This window comes from Pelodiscus sinensis, chromosome 4, assembly GCF_052426305.1.
Source record: "Pelodiscus sinensis isolate ZL-2025 chromosome 4, ASM5242630v1, whole genome shotgun sequence".
Lineage (NCBI taxonomy): Eukaryota > Metazoa > Chordata > Testudines > Trionychidae > Pelodiscus > Pelodiscus sinensis.
In genome coordinates, this window is record NC_143055.1 from 130,590,891 (window position 1) to 130,608,654 (window position 17,764).

The following is a 17,764-nucleotide window of genomic DNA, read 5'->3' on the forward strand; positions in this document are numbered from 1 at the left end:
CCCCATTTGTATAAAAGCACTTCAGAGAAAATTGCTTATTATGAGTCTCCTGTGTGATGCCTACTCCTGTTATTTAATACGGATTCCTTATTTTAGCCTATATCTCATGAACAAAACAGCTGAGGTGTCTTACCAAATGCACAAATTTCCCTGTTAATCGGATTAAGAGGATAGGTATAAGTTTATGCTCTGAAATATTGTGCATCTTTCATATTTCCTCAAAGGTGGACAGGAATTATTGATCAATTATAAAATGGGCAGACATTCTCCACTCTTTTCTGTGTGTGGGTGGAGGGTGTGTGGGAGGGAGGGAGGTTTTACTCCCTGGATAGGGAAGCTGTGACACATCTGGTTTCTATCCAGACTAATGAGTAGCTGTGTTACACCGCCCTGTAACCTGAAGTGCCCTTTTCAAATCCATGCTGCTGTAGCCACCAGCTTGGACTGCTCACAAACAGCCTCCAGCATGTAAGTCACTCCCTGCTATTTCTGAGTTTGTGCTGCTGATGACCCAGCAATGCATCAGCTCTTACTAGCCTTAAAAATCCCCACAGGGTGACCTCCAATGCATTCCCAGCTCCTCATTTCCCACCAGAATAGACTTTTGGGTGGGGAAGCCACTGACCCACAGAAAAATCAGTCGGGGACCACACACAAGTTAGAAGCAAAAACCCTCACCCTCACTGATGTGGCCCCCAACTGAGAAGGAGAAAGACACTCTCCACATTGTCATTGGCAGGGGGTTGGAGCACCACCGCAGATTCCTCAATGCTGGGGGGGGGGAACCCTGAGCCTGGGGAGCCAGATCCAACCCCTGGGCTTTAGATTCCCCACCTCGTGTCAAAACCATCTAAAACAGCTATCCGGCCTCCTTTTGAAAACCTCCATTGAAAGATCTTCCACATCCTACTTAGGCAGTGTCTTCCATTGCCCTACTGCTCTTAAAGTTAGGAAGTTTGATTAAATCTCAGGGGGGAAAAAAACTGTTGTGTTGCAGTTAGAACTCACTGTTTCATGTCCTGCTCTCGCTGTGGCAAGAGAGAACAACTCCAACTGTTTTATGAAACTAAAGACAGGACTATGCAGCACTTTAAAGACTAACAAGATGATTTATTAGATGATGAGCTTTCGTGGGCCAGACCCACTTCCTCAGATCAAATTGTGGAAGAAAATTGGCATGCCCATAAGCTCATCACCTAATAAACCATCTTGTTAGTCTTTAAAGTGCTGCATAGTCCTGTCTTTTGTTTCAGCAAGACCAGACTAACACGGCTACATCTCTATTACTATCCATCTGTTTTATGGCAGACTCTCAAATATTTGAAGACGTCTGTCACGTGCCACCTTAATCTCCCTTTTTCCAAACTAGACATAGCCATTTCCTTCAGCCTTTGTTCATATTGTATAGCTTGTATTCCATCCCTTTGATCATCTTTGATCCATCTTCGAGAAAAATTGTTCTTAACCACTGAGGGTAGGACAAGAAGCAATGGGCTTAAATTGCAACAATGAGGTTTAGGGTGGACATTAGGGAAAGCTTCTTAACTATCAGGATGGTTACGCACTGGAATAAATTGCCTAGGGAGGTTGTGGAATCTCCATTGTCAGAGACTTTTAAGAGCAGGTTAGATAATATCTGGATGGTGCTTGGTCCTGCCATGAAGGCAGGGGACTGGACTTGATGACCTCTTGAAATCCCTTCAAGTTCTAGTATTCTTCGGTTCTATGCAATACAAATAATAATACAGCAAAGAACTGTGAGTTAAGTTTCCACCTTTGACATGAATCTTGCTTTATACTTCAAAAAGGATTTGGGTGTTTAATATGTGTACATTGTCTTGAGATTTGTGACTAGAAAGTGTTTTTTTTAAGTGCAAAACTTTATAAATGTTAGCAGTTTTCAGTCAGTTAAAGGAATTTGCCACATGAGGGTAGTGTAACATAAGTCAGGAGGACAATGTGTAATTTACTGAATAATGATTGGCTGTGGGAATAGATTGGCATGTGCTATACAATTGTTATTTTTGTCTAAAAAGCAGCAGCTGAGATATTCACAGATTCAAGGATGGAGCTGAGGGTTATTTGTTAAATATTTCCTGTGAATTCAGAACTGGTGAAAGGTGCCACATCAAAGTCTGGGGTTGGAGCCTTCTATATGTACTCAGAATAGTTAAAGCTTCTATAGTGGCTTTGCAGATTTCCCTTTCTCTTGAAGAACCCTATCACAGACCTCTGCACTGATCTGAGGGGACTACCACTTAAGCTCTCTAGTGAAGAGAGCCTACAGAGGCACAGATGAAAGGATGCAGCTGCACCACTGTGGGATAGCAGTTCTATGCCATTGTCAGATGAAATTAAACCATCCTCCACCAAACAGCACTGTCCACACCAATATTTGTGTCAGTGTAGTTTATATCACTCAGGGAGGTGTGAGGGTTTTTTCCTCACACTTCTGAGTGACACAAATTCTGCCAATATAAGTGGTACTGTAGACATAGCCTAAGAGAGCAAGAGTAAGTCACTCTCTTTTCCATTTGGGTCTTGGCCACTCTGTTTATGCTGTCATCCAGTTTGTTATTTGATAACATTTATGGTGATGGTTTCTGCGATCAGTCCAAATCTGGACTGAGACCACTATTTTATTTTCACACAGACCAGAACAGCTGTATTTCAACAACAGATTTAACTCGCTAGGTATCTGAGCTTGTCTATATTATAAAAGTGGCAATAGTTTAACTAAATCTATTTGAAATAGATCTGTTAAACTACTGATCACTGTATAAAGGGGTTAGGAAGGAATTTTCCTCCAGATTAGATTGGCAGTGTGCTTATGATGAATAATACCTAACTTGTGATCAGACACTGTTGAACAGAATAAAATACATGTGACTTTTCTTAAAAATAAAATAATTGGGCCGAGAGCAACTTTTGTGACTGGCTGCTGAGAAGAAATATAACTTTCAAATAACAATTTTCCAGATCATATAGATGAACGAACAGTCTGCAATATTGTTGCACCTGAAAAAGACGTAGATGGATTCCATATTATCAATATTGGACGACTATGTCTTGATCAGCCTTCTGTAATACCTGCCACTGCTGCTGCTGTTTGGGAAATTATCAAAAGAACAGGTAGGAAACTGAATGTCTATCAAAATGCTCCGAGAAATCATTCAGGGGCCGCAAACAAGTGAGAAGCCAAAACAAAACAAAAACCCTCATTAAAGTGGCCCCTGACTGAGAAGCAGAAAGATACTCCCCATATTCCCTTTGCACACCAGAGCCTAGGGGGGCCCAGGCTAGTAGATCTTGTGTGCTCCAGCCCCGCAGTGGGCAACAGGGGGTGGAGTGCCAGCGCAGGGTCCCCAATGCTGGGGGATCCCTGAGCCTCAGGGGCCGGATCCAGGCAAGCCGGCAACCGCATCTAGCCCCGGGCCGGAGGTTCCCTACCCCCGATTTAAATAAACTATTTTAATTATGATTTGTTTTTATTTTTAGCTATATCCTAAGGAAAGGCTGGTTGGTAACTTGTATAACAAGTTGAACTGCAACTAATATAGCCTATCACTAACTTCTGTGCTTCTTTTTGCTAACCTGGAGGAGGTTCAATATACATTTATTTAAGCAATTTTTTTTAGTTTTAATACCTATTTATTGAGATTTTTTTTTTTTGTATATTGTATTATATTAGAAAATAATGGTTTATGCCTTTCTTATTTATTACACGATGATTGATATATTACTTGTGATTTGTGCCAAATTCTATTTTATTAAGAAATTCAGATTACATTCAAAATGAAGAAAAACAGAAAATTGATTTTTTTTAAATATAAAGCTACCTTAAATATGTTGACTGAATAAGAAAAAAGTTTTAAATGTAAAATGAAATTATTCAAAATGTAATTGAAATAAAGTAAATCTTGTCTGTAACTAGTGACTTGAACGGATAGCTTCTGGTCACCATGTGCTTCTAGATTTTAGAACTACAAGATACCATGTACTTTATTCATAGATCAGAAGAGGAAAAAGGAGCTTTCCTTTTTTTTCAACTCCCAATTGATGTCTTAACTTTCAGTGAACTAGTCATTGAATTTCACTAGTTGAATAAATTGAAATGAAAGAAGTTTTTTCTCTGCACTGCTGAAGAGCCTACTGTTGTTCAAAGTGTATTTGATACTTCAAACCTTGGCAGCAAACATGTACCACTTCATTTTTTTTTTTTTGTTACTGTAGTAGATTGAGCAAAGGATTAAAAGAATATTTAAAGAATGCAAAGATGAATGGAACAGTAGTTTGCAGCTAGAATAAGATATTTAAAGCCTGTAGATGAACAATGAATTGATCACAGAGAAAATAATCAAACAATTCACTTATCGTTAATGATATAATTTTATGATCACCAATATATTTTGCATATGTTTATGATATCATAAGCAAATACCTGTGCTAGAAATTGTCTGAATCTCATTTTTCAGTAATGGAAGATAATTTAAGTAATAACTTAGATTAGCTCTACAGAACAATATAAAATCGAGGGCAAAAACTATTATGAATACTCCTATTTTAGTGTTAAAATATGTAAGAACAATGTAGATCAACTATGTATGCATTAAATTTAACTTTGAGAGGAAATTTCAGTAGGTGATAAAATTGTTCCTTTGCTGTTTCAGGTGGCTGACATGTGAAGTACAAAAGGTGTAGGGTTTTTAGGTTTTATAGATTAGATTAATTATTTTTTATTTTGTTTTTCCTTGTAAGGAATACAAACATTTGGAAAAAACGTTGTGGTAGCTGGAAGATCTAAGAACGTAGGAATGCCTATTTCAATGCTTTTACATACAGATGGAGAACATGAAAGGCCTGGAGGTAAGTCCAATGGTATTATGATTTCCTTTAATAACCTGATCCATGAAAATGACCAAAATGAGGGAGAGGCAAAGGGAAGGGAGGCAGAAAAAAAAAGAGTTCATTTTATTTGTACTCCTATTTTCCTGTCTCTCTAATATGTTTGGGTTAATAATGTTTCCTTCCTGCTTCCATGAAAAAGTCATCATGCTCATCATCTCATGAAAATGTTCTTGCAAAATCTCGAGCTTAATTGTTTAAACTCAAGAGGTTCAGATTGTTTGGATAGAATTTGAACTTTTGGATACTTATCCAGATTCAGCCTGAACTCTGCACTTTTGAGGTTCACCAATCCCTACTTAAAATAAACATGTTGGATTTGGTCAGGGAGCTGTTGTCATTTTTCGAACATATCCTAACCATCTTGTTAATGTGTAGTTCCTAAGTGTACATTGTTTAGGTGATAACTAAGAATCTGTACTCTCCAACAGCTCTATTCCACACAAACACAGAAGCAGCCTCCTAATCTGACAAGCACTGCTGAAGCAGTTAGTAATAGAAATGTAGCCGTGTTAGTCTGGTGTAGCTGAAGCAAAACGCAGGAATGTGATTTGTCCTTTTCGTATGTGTTCATTTTTTTTAATTGTATCCTTTGGTATATATGGTTGTGACTATTTTCTTCCACTATTTGATCTGAGGAAGTGGGTCTGGCCCACGAAAGCTCATCATCTAATAAACCATCTTGTTAGTCTTTAAAGTGCTACATAGTCCTGCATTTTGCTGAAGCAGTTAGACAGTGGTTAGACAGTGGTCTCTAACAATCTGTTGAGGAAGGGGTTGATTAAAACTCAATTAAATTTTCAATAAGAAATTAACCATAGAAACTTTAAAAATGGTATGTTATGTGTGACAGAGATCCCCTTGAGACTATCATTTGATGTGCTGAAATACCAACTTGTCCTGTTGAACCAGGCTCTCAGGCCCCTGGCAGCGCTGGCACAGATATGGGGTCACAGCCCACAGCAGGGTTATATGGACACCGAGGCCACATCTAGACTTGTGGGAAGATCAATGCTGTGGGCATCCCTATTGGCATAATAAAGACCCTCGCTAAATTGAACACTAAGCATGCCCCGATCAGTGCTGGTACTCCTCGATGTCCCGAGGAGCAAGGGAAGTCAATAGGAGCATTTTTCCCTTCGACCTCCCGTTGTGGGAATGGCACTGAATTTTGGTTTAAGACGCATCAACTACAGCTATGTTATTTACATAGCTGGAATTATGTACCTTAAGCCAACTTTTCCCTATATTATAGACCTGGTCTCAGATCAGATCAGCTCTACAAAGGCTCCATCAAAGAGACTTGCCATAGCACCCAGGTGCTTAGCCCTAATGGGACCAGAGCCCCAGGTAAATCTGTCTGTCTTGTATACAGTTTTATACAGAGCAAGCTTATATTGTCTGCCCTCTTTCTTACATAAAGAGAGAGAGAGAGAGAAACAGCTGCTCGCCCTCTCCCCCAAGTAACGATTACTTATGCTGGGTTTATTAATAAACAAAAGTGATTTTCATTAAGTGTCAGAAGTAGGATTTGAGTAGTTGCAAATAATAGCATGCAAAGTAAGTTAATAAGCAAAACAACACACACCAGTCTAAGCCTAATACTCTAGGAAATTTGTTACTTTGCAATATCTTACCCTAACAATAGTCCTAATAGCTTCAGGGGTAGCCTAGTTAGTCTGCTACAGAAAAAGACAACAAATGGTCTGGTAGTGCTTTAAAGACTAACAAAACAAGTAGATGATATCATGAGTTTTCGTGGGCGCAGCCCACTTCTTTAGATGACCGGAGTTATGAGTTTGGGATGTGAACACTCAAAATAAATAGGAGAGGGGAAGGGGCGGGGGGGGGGGGGGGGGGACGGGACGGGACAGAGCATCAGTAAGTATCTGGAGATGGGTACTTAAACCTAAGCAGATAAAAATCGAAGTCAATAGATAGATTCCCATGTCAGGAAGGATACTACTCAGAGACCTCTGATGCTCTAAGTACCCATTCTCCAGATCCTTACTGATGCTCTGTCTTCCATCCCCCTTCCTTTTTCTCCTCCCGCTCCTTCCTCTCTCCTATTTATTTTGAGTGTTCACATCCCAAACTCATAACTCCGGTCATCTGAAGAAGTGGGCTGTGCCCACAAAAGCTTATGAAACAATCACCATGGTTTTTTAGTCTTTAAAGTGATACCAGACCATTAATAGTTCTAATAGTTTCTCACAGGCTGGAAAGCCTCCTAGCCTGAGCCTGAGCCTGATCCTTCACTCTGTTCAGTCTTAGCTGTTTCTAGCAAGCATCTTTGGGTTATACGCAGCGGTGTCTTGATGTCTGGCAGTCACTCCTGTTGTTTGGTTTCCCATCTTTATATAGATTTTGCCCAAGGCGGGAATCCATTGTGCTCAGTTTGTACTTTTACGCTGGAGGCGAGAAAAAGTTTAAGTACAAGATGGGTCCCCAGCATCAGGTGACCTAAACATGTCTTTGTGGGGAGACTCAGCCCCTCTTATGGACAGGTCTATAGAGAAAAACAAATCCATTTACTAATCGTTGTCCTTATCCATGAGCCATCAAAAGTTCTGAAATACCCTTAATGGTCCTCAGTTAGCATGTCTATCTTAGTAACACAGATTTATACTTCATATTTCTAACTTCAAATACAGGAATAATACATGCACACAAATTGAATATACACATTCAGAAAATTGCAACTTTTCAGTTTGAAATATATGAAGTATTTTACATAAAGCTTTTTCCAGGTATGCAAAAAGCATATTTCCATAAAGAATATGATTTATGCTGTCAAACAGTGACTTTAATTTTTATACATATTCATGCTTAAGATCTTTCTGAAAGCTTGCTAAGAAACATCAATCTCAAAGCAAAAAAGGTAGTTTATTTCTAGCTTACAGTGTCAGTATGAAAAACTATCCATAATCCAAACTCCCCTTCTCTTCCTGCCTTCCTTTTGTCCCTTGTTTGTTCTGGGCCAATCACAATATTTCATCATTGAGAACAGGCTCAGCAGCAACCATTTTGTCTTGATTTCAAAGCCATGCAACAAATGCAGTTTGTCGTTCTCACACCAGTAATTAAATTGGACTATTACTGGAAGGCCCTTAATTTGGACTTCATCTTACTGAGTGATTAAATATTTATTTACATAACTGGTTAGGATCAGATCCTGAAAGGTGCTGAGCATCGCCTGAACCTCCTGCTGCTCTCACTGGCCTTAAGATCAGGCTCTCTCCCCTTTTGCTTCCATAACCTAAGAACAAAAGCCCTGATTCAGCAAAGTACGTGCACATGTTCTTAACTTTAAGCTCACAAATAGTTCCACTGACTTAAAAAAAGGATGTGTTTTAAGTTATATTAATGAGAAAATGCATCCAAATATATTGCTCCAATATAATTTAAAAGTGTTGATGATGATTATTTTTTGACACATTAAAATAGCATCTCCTGTCAGTTATGTTGTCTCAGTTATAGGGTGAGATACAATTTAAACCCCTTTTAATCTCTCTCAACTTGCACCTCCTTGGGGAGAGGTTTAGCTACCTTCACCCTTTTCTGAGTGAAACCATATGGTCCTACCACTCTTAGACTTGAACTTCGTGCTTCAGTTCTGTTTATTAATCATGTAAACCCAAAAGGGCCAACTGTGTTGGCACCTGTAAACTGTTTTCCTCTGGGAGCTTGTAACAGCAGCTGATTGAAGTGACTCAAAAATATTTCATTCAAAACAAAGCCTTATTTATTCAGCCAAATGTATAGAGCTCATACAACAGTGGATCATAACAAAAACTTTTATATGCATAGTTCTTTACCTACACTGTAATCTTTCCTTGCAAGTTTTTGTGAGTTCCGTTCTGGCTGACTATCTCCATCTCTGGTCTGGGTGAGAGAGCAGGTTTGCTATAGTTTTTGTGTTGCTTTCTTGGGGTACGTCTAGATAGCGGTGCTATTTTGGGATACTTCTGGTATCCTATAATAGCTATTCCATGTCTTTTGAGCAAGCTTATTTCAAAATACATTTCAAAATGATGGGCTCACTATTCCGAAGTCCCTGAAACCCTCGTTCCATGAGGATTAAGGGATATTTTGGAATAGCAGTTTATTTTGAAATTTTGGCGCTGTGTAGAAATTAGATGGAAATTTTGAAATTAGATTGAAATTAGATATGCAATTTGCATAGCTCTAATTGTGTATCCTATTCTGAGATAAGGGTGAAGTGTAGACACACCCTTAGTGTGTCTTTATCAGAGTCTTCTCCCTCCCACCCCCAGATGGTTCCTGAACACCGACTCTGCCACCACCTTAAGCCAGCATCTTAAAGGTTTTATCATCCCCTGTGATCCTAGGTATGGGCTGGGAAGAGTAAACTTTGCCATCCTAGTTGGAGTCTGGCCCAGTGTTCTTCCCCAATTGATAGCTTCTTCTTTTTTCCCCAAGGAAACCTGGCATTCTCTGGTTCAATTTATCGTTCCCCCTGAAAAATAAAGGAAAATAAGTGTTTGTGATGGTAACACTGATGCTTCCTTAATTATAGCAGCTCTGATTTGCCGTCATAATTGCAGTGTAAAAAATAACAAATGCTGTTTAATTTTAAGTAAGATCAAAACAATGTTGCAATAGTATAATATGCTAGAACTGCAAAAGTGTCATTTATAAATTAAGTAAAAATGGGTATTACTAAACATTTCAATCATGTTTAGTAGGAGTGTAGTAAAAATGTATTTTTTAATATAATGGAATGTTGAAAGCTTCTTACTAATCATATACAGGCTGAAACTCTCCTAACCGCAATTCTCTGGTCTGGCAATATCCATGGTCTGGCATGGATGTTGCAAGACCAGAGCGTCCCGGTGGAGGGCCAGCAGTAAGGATCCCTGTGGGGCCAGCAGAGCAGTGGGCTGCCTGCAGGAAGCTGATGGTGGGGCCACTCAGGGAGCTCCTGTTCGCAGCTGCCCAGTGTGCCGGATTTCCCGGCAGAGCTATGGCTGTGATGGTTGCCCAGCAAGTTTGTAGGGCGGTGAGGAGCTGGCTGGGAGGCCAGAAGCAGGGCAAAGGGGGCTGATGGCAGGAATCCAAAACTGACCTCCCTTGGTCTGGCAAAATCCCTCATCCAGGACCAATAAGGTCCCGAGGGTGCTGGACCTGCAGTTGTTTGGTTTTTTTCCAGGAAGTCTCTGGGAATGTTAGTGTTGGGAACTGCTCTATAGTCTGTGTAGTAATTCTAGTCAGTGAAAAGCTTTGCACTCAGTCCTGCTCGCATGAAAATCAATGGGAGTTTTGCCATTCATTGATCTGGAAGAAGAATTAGCTCACAAAAGCTCATGATACTGTCTACATGTTTTGTTAGTCTTTAAGGTGCTGCTAGATTATTTATTGTTTATTTTAAGTTTCTCTCTTGCATTGTTATTTCTGAGGTTTAATGAACTAGGATTAACTTTCCAAGTTTCTGTCTATAGTGCAGATATAGTTAGAGCAGTGAAGGTTTGATGGGCAAAAATACTGTATAGTTGTTTGGCTTCTACCATCCAAGACTCAGAGTTAGTGATGTTAGACTTTCTGATTGTAAAACAAAAAGTAATTTACTCTGGAATTAGTAATAACATGTTTCACAGCTTAGGTATTCGGGTCAGTTAAATACCCCATTTTTCTTCACTTGTATTCAGGATTTGCCTCTCTTCTCCCATGGTTAGAATGGCTGATATTTAAATGAACCAGTTCTCCCAGTGTTTTCTTTGTAGCAACTGCCATATGAGTTTATTTGCCCCAGTGAAAGTTTGACCTGCTACCCAAGCATCCTGTTGCTTACTCCTGTTGTCATTTAGGCCCCTGAAGTGAGGCCTAAATGACATGAAAATGGAATTAAAAATCTGCAAAGCCACATCCATAACTGATGTTGAACCTTTTTCTTAAATCTGGGCATTCATTACTTCCTGATGTGCAGTGCAATGAAGCATTCATTTTTAGTTACAGATAGGAAATTCCTAGAATTTGTCCTTTGCTGTTGTTTTTGGTGCACCATCATTGGCAGTAAAAGCAGCAGATCAATACTGATTTTATGCAAGAACTTTTTTATAGAATTTCTAAATCTCTATATTCTTTTCAGAGAAATCGTCAACATTTTCTCCTTTGACTGTTGCGAAGTGGTATAACCACTAAGTAAGAAACTTTCAAAGAAACCATTTATGTTGCATAATTCCTCCAATGCTTATAATACAAAGTGATTTACACTGATATCAACTAACATTTTAGTTGTTAACTTTCTTTGAATGTCAATGTTGCAGTTTTTTCATAATTCAAGCTGTAAGTGGCAGGTTTTTTATTTATATAGAGAGAAACACATATTTATATATATCATTTGTATATCAACCTTCTTAATGTCACTATTGATTTTCCTTTCTTGGTTATTAACAAATCACAGTACATCTAGCTAAGTTTTAAGTACTCTTGAAAGTGTACTCCAGATATCACCCTCTCACAAAAACACAATACTTTCTCTGATTTTATTTGCAAAAACTATCAGACTTTTTTTATGCACCTTCAAATGGGTATTTGTTTGCAAAACACTTGCGCTTCTTTGTCCCTGCATTATTACATCAGAAAAGCACTTTGAATTCAACTGACTCGTAAGAAAAAAAAGCCCAAACATATGTGATATCTAGAACTGGGTAAACGATTTATAGCAAATAGTTTAGTTAATTTAGTCCTTTGTCTGTTTGCAGATTTATTTATTTGAACTTCATTTTCCAGTTATTTCATTAGTGTTTTATGCACACATCTTTCCATTGATGGGCTTGCTCACAAATTATAAGCAATTTCTGTTCATTATCCATAGTAATTATTTATGCTATATGACTAGGCATCTGAGCCCCAGGTCTATTGTTTCTCTTCCATGATTGGATGTCTGCGTTTATATGCAGGAGGAGGGCTTGAATAAGTAATTGGAAGTATTTAAGTCAGTTTCCAGTGGGCACGTGAATGCATAACTGGTTAACTGGGCAAGTTGGGGGTTGCTCCAACCAGGCTGGACCAGTCTCCTGCCTAAGATCCCACTTAACTGATTAAACAGTAACTGGGATCTCAGGTGGTTAACTGATTAAACAGGATTTTTACATGTCTAATTTCCAAATGACCATGCAAATGCTTCTGTCACAAAGCTTTGCAACAATATTTGCACAGGTATTTGTGAAGCTTTTGTTTTCTCTGAATGTTCTTGCACGTGAAAGTTATTTGTATGGATATTTGTGAGAAACAAATGAATTACCACTGAAATACATGTATGGAAAATGTTTGCGAATGCTGTTCTCACTCAGCTTGCTGAAAACTTTCTTCCTGGAAATATTTCTTGTTTCACCCCAAAGGTATTTAAAAGCTATAATAACACTTTCCCTTGTCACCTTTTCTCAAAACATATCTTAAAATCAATGAGTCTTGCTTCATTAGAAAATCTTTTTCATACCCCTATGCCCTTTTTAAAATTCTGTACTCTTTCCAGAACTTGAATATCTCTGTAGACTCAATATTCTTTTCTATATTGTACACAGTACACTGTCACCCAACAATGCTGTCTAAAAGGGAAGCACTATCTTATGTGGCTTTTAAATGTATATCTTGCACATACTTTGCAGGAATTTATTTGCTCGTACAGTATTTGTTAGTGATAGAGCCTCAACTTTCTGACAATTGCTACTGTTAGGTCCTTTTCCTCCTGTGTTTCTCTACAGAAGAATAATTGGCTTTTTCATTGGCTCTCATTTGAAGTAAGACTTTATATTTATCAATATCTGGAAAATGAAGCAGGGGGACAAGACAGAGGACCCAGCCAAAATCTTTACCCAGTCACTGAACAGAATCCAAAATATTTTTGTGCTAGCTTGATAGAGGAGATCACCATCACGCCCTTGGCCCCTCCTGACCTTTATTTCGAGTTTTCTTATCCCCTAATCATAACTCTGGTCATCTGAAGAAGTGGGCTGTGCCCACGAAAGCTCATGATACTGTCTACATATTTTGTTAGTCTAAAAAGTGCTACCAGACCATTTGCTTGCTATTTTTTTCCTGTAACAGACTAACTCGGCTACCCCCTGAAGCTACTCAGCCACAGTAGCTGTTCCCAACTTGTGCCTCCAACCTACTCTTCCCTTCTCTCTCCCCATGTTGAGACTCCCAATGTGCTCCTGGCTGGCACAGATACAACATGCTGCTTTCCTTCCAGTCAAATGTACTTTACTACTAGAGAGAGGCCTTTGTATTTTCTAGGGTGAATGGTCTATTCTTTCAGCCAAAGCATCCGTAACAAAACAGGTGTGAGAATGAAAGGAAGATGGATGTGTAGGTGTGTAACAGGGCTTTTGCCAACCCAAAAGAGCTAGCTGTACCTTTGGAATTGGGTGACGACTTAGAGGATAAACTAATAGAAGCATCTTTTATTCAATCCTTATTTAGCTTGATAGGAGCTGTGTAGATGATCCAAAAAATTATCTTTGTAGGCATGACTTTAACCCCTATTTAATCAGGGGTGATTATAAATGGTTTATATAAAATGGTTAAATTACTGACAGAAGAGACTAGATTCTGCCCTATGCTGTTAGTCCTGTATGCTGGCTCTGTGAACTTGTATATCTCCCCACCAGGGAAAGCTCCCAGTATTAGAGGGGATTCCCTGGAGGCATGTAGCTAGGAGAACAGCATTATATTCCCTCTTAGTTAGTCCCCATCATAGTGGTGTGGAGTTATGCACTTCATCTACTCTGTACTGCTGGGTGGCTGTATTAGGAGTCATTGCAGTTCAGTGTATTTAGAGTAGCCCTTGTGGTAGCCTAATCTGGGAGGTGCAAAAGTATTGTACAAACATCTTTGTACTGCCAATGCTTCTGCAGCCTCAGCTCAGCCACAGTCCAGAATCAGAGGGAAATGATAAAATGAGGGAAGTGTCATGCTATATGAGGACTGTCAATTAAACAAATAGTCTGGTAGCACTTTAAAGACTAACAAAACATGTAGATAGTATCATGAGCTTTTGGGGGCACAGCCCACTTCTTCAGAAAAGTTAATGCTCACAATTAACTCAGAAAAATGAATCATGATGAAAAAAATGTAATCACAATTGCATATTCAAACAATAGAAAACCACTGATTGAAATGTATTAAACATTTTTAGGTTTTTTTACATTTTTTAATACTGATTTCAGTTACAACACAATACAAATATTTGTTCTCTAAAAATGATCATTAATATTTTTCAATTAATCCCTCCAAGTACTGTAGTGCAATCTCTTTAGTATAAAAATTCAACTTGCATAAGCAGATTTTCTTTCATTACATAACTGCACTCAAAAACAAAACACTGTAAACCTTTAGAGAGTACAAGTCCACTTAGTCCTACTTCTTGTTCAGCCAGTTGCTAAGACAAACATGTTTGTTTACATTTATGGGAGCTAATGCTGACTGTTTCTTATTTACAATGTCACCTGAAAGTGAGAACGGGAGTTTAAATGGCATTTTTGTAGCCGGCATTTCAAGGTATTTATGTGCCAGATATGCTAAACATTCGTATGCCCATTCATGCTTCGGCCACCATTTCAGAGGACATAATTCCATTCCATGATGCTTGTTAAAAAAAATAATGCATTACATTTTTAACCAAACTCCTTGGGGGAGAATTTTATGTCTCCTGTTTTATGTTACCTGCATTCTGCTATATGTTTCATGTTGTATCAGTCTTGGATGATGATCCAGAACATATTCATTTTAAGAACATTTTCACGCCAGATGTGACAAAATGCAAAGAAGATACCAATTTGTGAATTGTAAAAGTAGTTACAGTACTAGACCCAAGTTTTAGGAATCTGAAGTCCCTTCCAAAATCTGAGAGGGACAAGATGAGGAGCATGTTTAGAAGTCTTAAAAGAGCAACACTCCCATGTGGAAACTAAAATTTTAACCACCAAAAAATAAAATCAGCCTTTTACAGATGGCAACTGACTGAAATGATGAAAAGAACATGCTTCGATCCATTCTGCTTTGGATTGTTATCAAGCAGAACCCATCATCAGCATGGACACATGTCCTTGGGAATGTTGGTTGAAGCATGTCGTGACACATGATTCTTTTGTGACTCTGGCACATAAATATCTTGCGACTAAAGTTTCATGTGAATGCCTGTTCTCATGTCCATGTGGTACTATAAAGCAAGAAGCAGGCAGCATTATCTCCTACAAATTGTACCCATACTTGGTTGTCTAAGCAACTGACTGAATAAGAAATAGGACTGAGAGGACCTGAAGGCTTTAGAGCAGGGATGGGGAACCTTTTTTTGGGTTGGGACCGCTGACCCACAGAAAAATCAGTTGGGGGAAAGGGCCTATGGGAAGACTGCGGGGGGCCTAGAGTGTCAGCACCAGCTCCCTAATGCTGATGGGAGGCCCAGAGCCAGGCAACCCAGGGGCTGTATCCGGCCTCCAGGCCTTAAGTTCCGCAGCCCACTTCTAAAGTTTTACATTGTATTATTTTTAATGCAGTTTTTTACATAATTCTACATTTGTAAATTCAACTTTCACAGTATAGATAATTCACTATAGTACTTGTATGAGGTGACTTGGAAAATACGATTTCTTTTGTTTTTTACAGTGCAAATATTTGTAAAATCTATTATATATTTTAGAGAGTTTGTCTGTTTGATCAAGAGCTCCTCCTAAATGGTAAGACCTAGGTCCACCAATTCAGTATATAGCTTTCTTTAATAATTTAAAGCGGTGTAAGGCTTTGGCTGTGTCAGGAAAACTGGATGTGCCTGGAATGGGATTGTCTCATTTCTGTTTGCTTCTCATAAAACCAATCACCAAAGCAAGTGCAGTCCTTAAAAAGTACATAACTGAGCAAATGTTGACAGACTGATCCAAGATGAGCCAGAAAAATAGGATGAACCTGAAATAGGCTTACTTCACAGGAAACCTTACAGAAAAGAGGTAAAATGGAGAAATTTTGAGTAGTGCTCTTGGCACCCGTATATCAATGCTTAAGCTTTGAAAACTAGAAGAAAATGTTGTTGGAAACCAAACTGACTCTTGCCCCTTTTGTGGGTTTTGTTTTTTTTAAGTGAATGATAACTGTTCATAGGAATGAAGAAACAAACACTAGATGGAATTCCTGAATTATGTACCCAGACAATGCTGAGTAAATCTGCTCATCAAAAATAAAGTGAGCACTACTCAGTTTGTATTCTGTGTTGTAATTAAAACATATTTATTTCAAAATGTAGAAAATATCCAAAATATTTAAATAAACGGTATTCTGTTGCTGTTTAAAAGAGCGATTGTGTGATTAATCATGATTAACTTTTAATTACTAGACAGCCCGTGTGTGTGTGTGTGTGTGTGTGTGTGTGTGTGTGTGTGTGTGTGTGTGTGTGTGTAAATTAAAAAAAAAAGCGATGAAAAGAATTTTAGGACACACACAAATGTGTATTCACACAGACAAAAATATGGGCTACATATATACAGGAAACATTAAATAGGGATTTAAACTATGTACACAGTAAGAGGAAAGGAAGGAGAAGCATTCAGTGTACACATCATAGATAATTAATGTCTCTGTCTAGTTTAATAGATATTTGTAATCTGCAACAAGTTTCATATACAGTATTTGGTTATAAAACAAAGTGAAGTTCCTGTGTGTAATATTGTAGTATTTACTGCATTGTAAACAAGTTATCCAATGCTCAAATTATCAGGGCAAAAAGAGAGTTGCTATTGGAATCTTCATTTAATTTTCTATTTAATTTGAAATCTCAAACTGCTTATATACACTTTCCTTGTTTTAATACGTAAACAAGAGTGGATATGCTAACTGTGGTGAAATGATATAGTGGTATAAATCCTTTTAAAAAGTGTTTGTTTCCTGGTTATATTCAGGGTTATAATTTGTCATACAATACTTGAAGCTATCCACATAGACCAACTACCTCTTACCCTCTGACTTAAAAAAGGTAAGATAGTAGTCAGAATTTTCCTCTTGCAGTGATACCCACTTACTTGACAAATCAAAAACTTCACAGTGATATCCCAAGACCATCCATACCCAGGATGACCCACTTAGCATACAGCAACTTGTTGTTAAAGAACATCTCGAATCCAAATGCACGCCATTTTGGGTTAGAGTAATTGATGCTGATGAAGCTTCAGGGGATAGCTGAGTTAGTCTGTACAGGATAAACTTAAAAAAACCAACAAATAGTCTGGTAGCACTTTAAAGACTAACAAAACATGTAGATGGGATCATGCGCTTTCGTGGGCACAGCCCACTTCTTCAGGTGATCCCAGATGATGATGAGTGAGGAGACAAGAAAAAAAGCCTGTCTTTCCGATCTCATGGAGAGCTTGAAGGTCTAACATTTAAAAAATGCATATTTTTTACTTATAAAATTCTCCATTTTATCTGCAATCAATTAAGGACAGTAAGCATTTAGCCCCCACAATGTCATTTTTGCAGCCACTGTTAAGTACAGAACCACATTTCAAAAAAAAAATTTATTGTCTCTTGTTGGAACATCCCCCGTTCCTTGCCTAATCTCACTAAAGTCCAAGTCCATACTTCTCCTGAGTGCTTCTTTCTCTGACAACAGTAAATCTTCCTCCACCAATAAGGGTGAAGGCCAAAAGTAAAAACAGCTACTCTCAGTTTCTCCTAAGAATAAGACATCTGTTCCCAAAAACCTCCAAACAAATCCATAGACCAGTGGTCCCCAAACTTTAGAGGCTCCCGGGGGCGGGGCTACTCACGCACCAGGCACCCGGGGGTGGAGCCACTCATGCGCCGGGCACCTGGAGGGTGGGGCCACTCATGCGCCGGGCGCCCG

The 17,764-nt window shown here is 38.7% G+C and overlaps 1 protein-coding gene across 3 annotated transcripts in view; it reads left to right on the top strand.

The window, feature by feature from the left end:
- The window catches only part of MTHFD2L (methylenetetrahydrofolate dehydrogenase (NADP+ dependent) 2 like), a 62,122-nt gene that overhangs the window by 23,646 nt on the left and 20,712 nt on the right, over positions 1 to 17,764 (top strand). For all 3 annotated transcript variants that reach the window (XM_075929376.2, XM_075929375.2, XM_025185810.3), the window contains exons 4-5: positions 2,980 to 3,132; positions 4,759 to 4,866. In XM_075929376.2, coding sequence (XP_075785491.1) covers positions 2,980 to 3,132; positions 4,759 to 4,866 — 261 coding nt within the window. The remainder of the gene's footprint in view (positions 1 to 2,979; positions 3,133 to 4,758; positions 4,867 to 17,764) is intronic.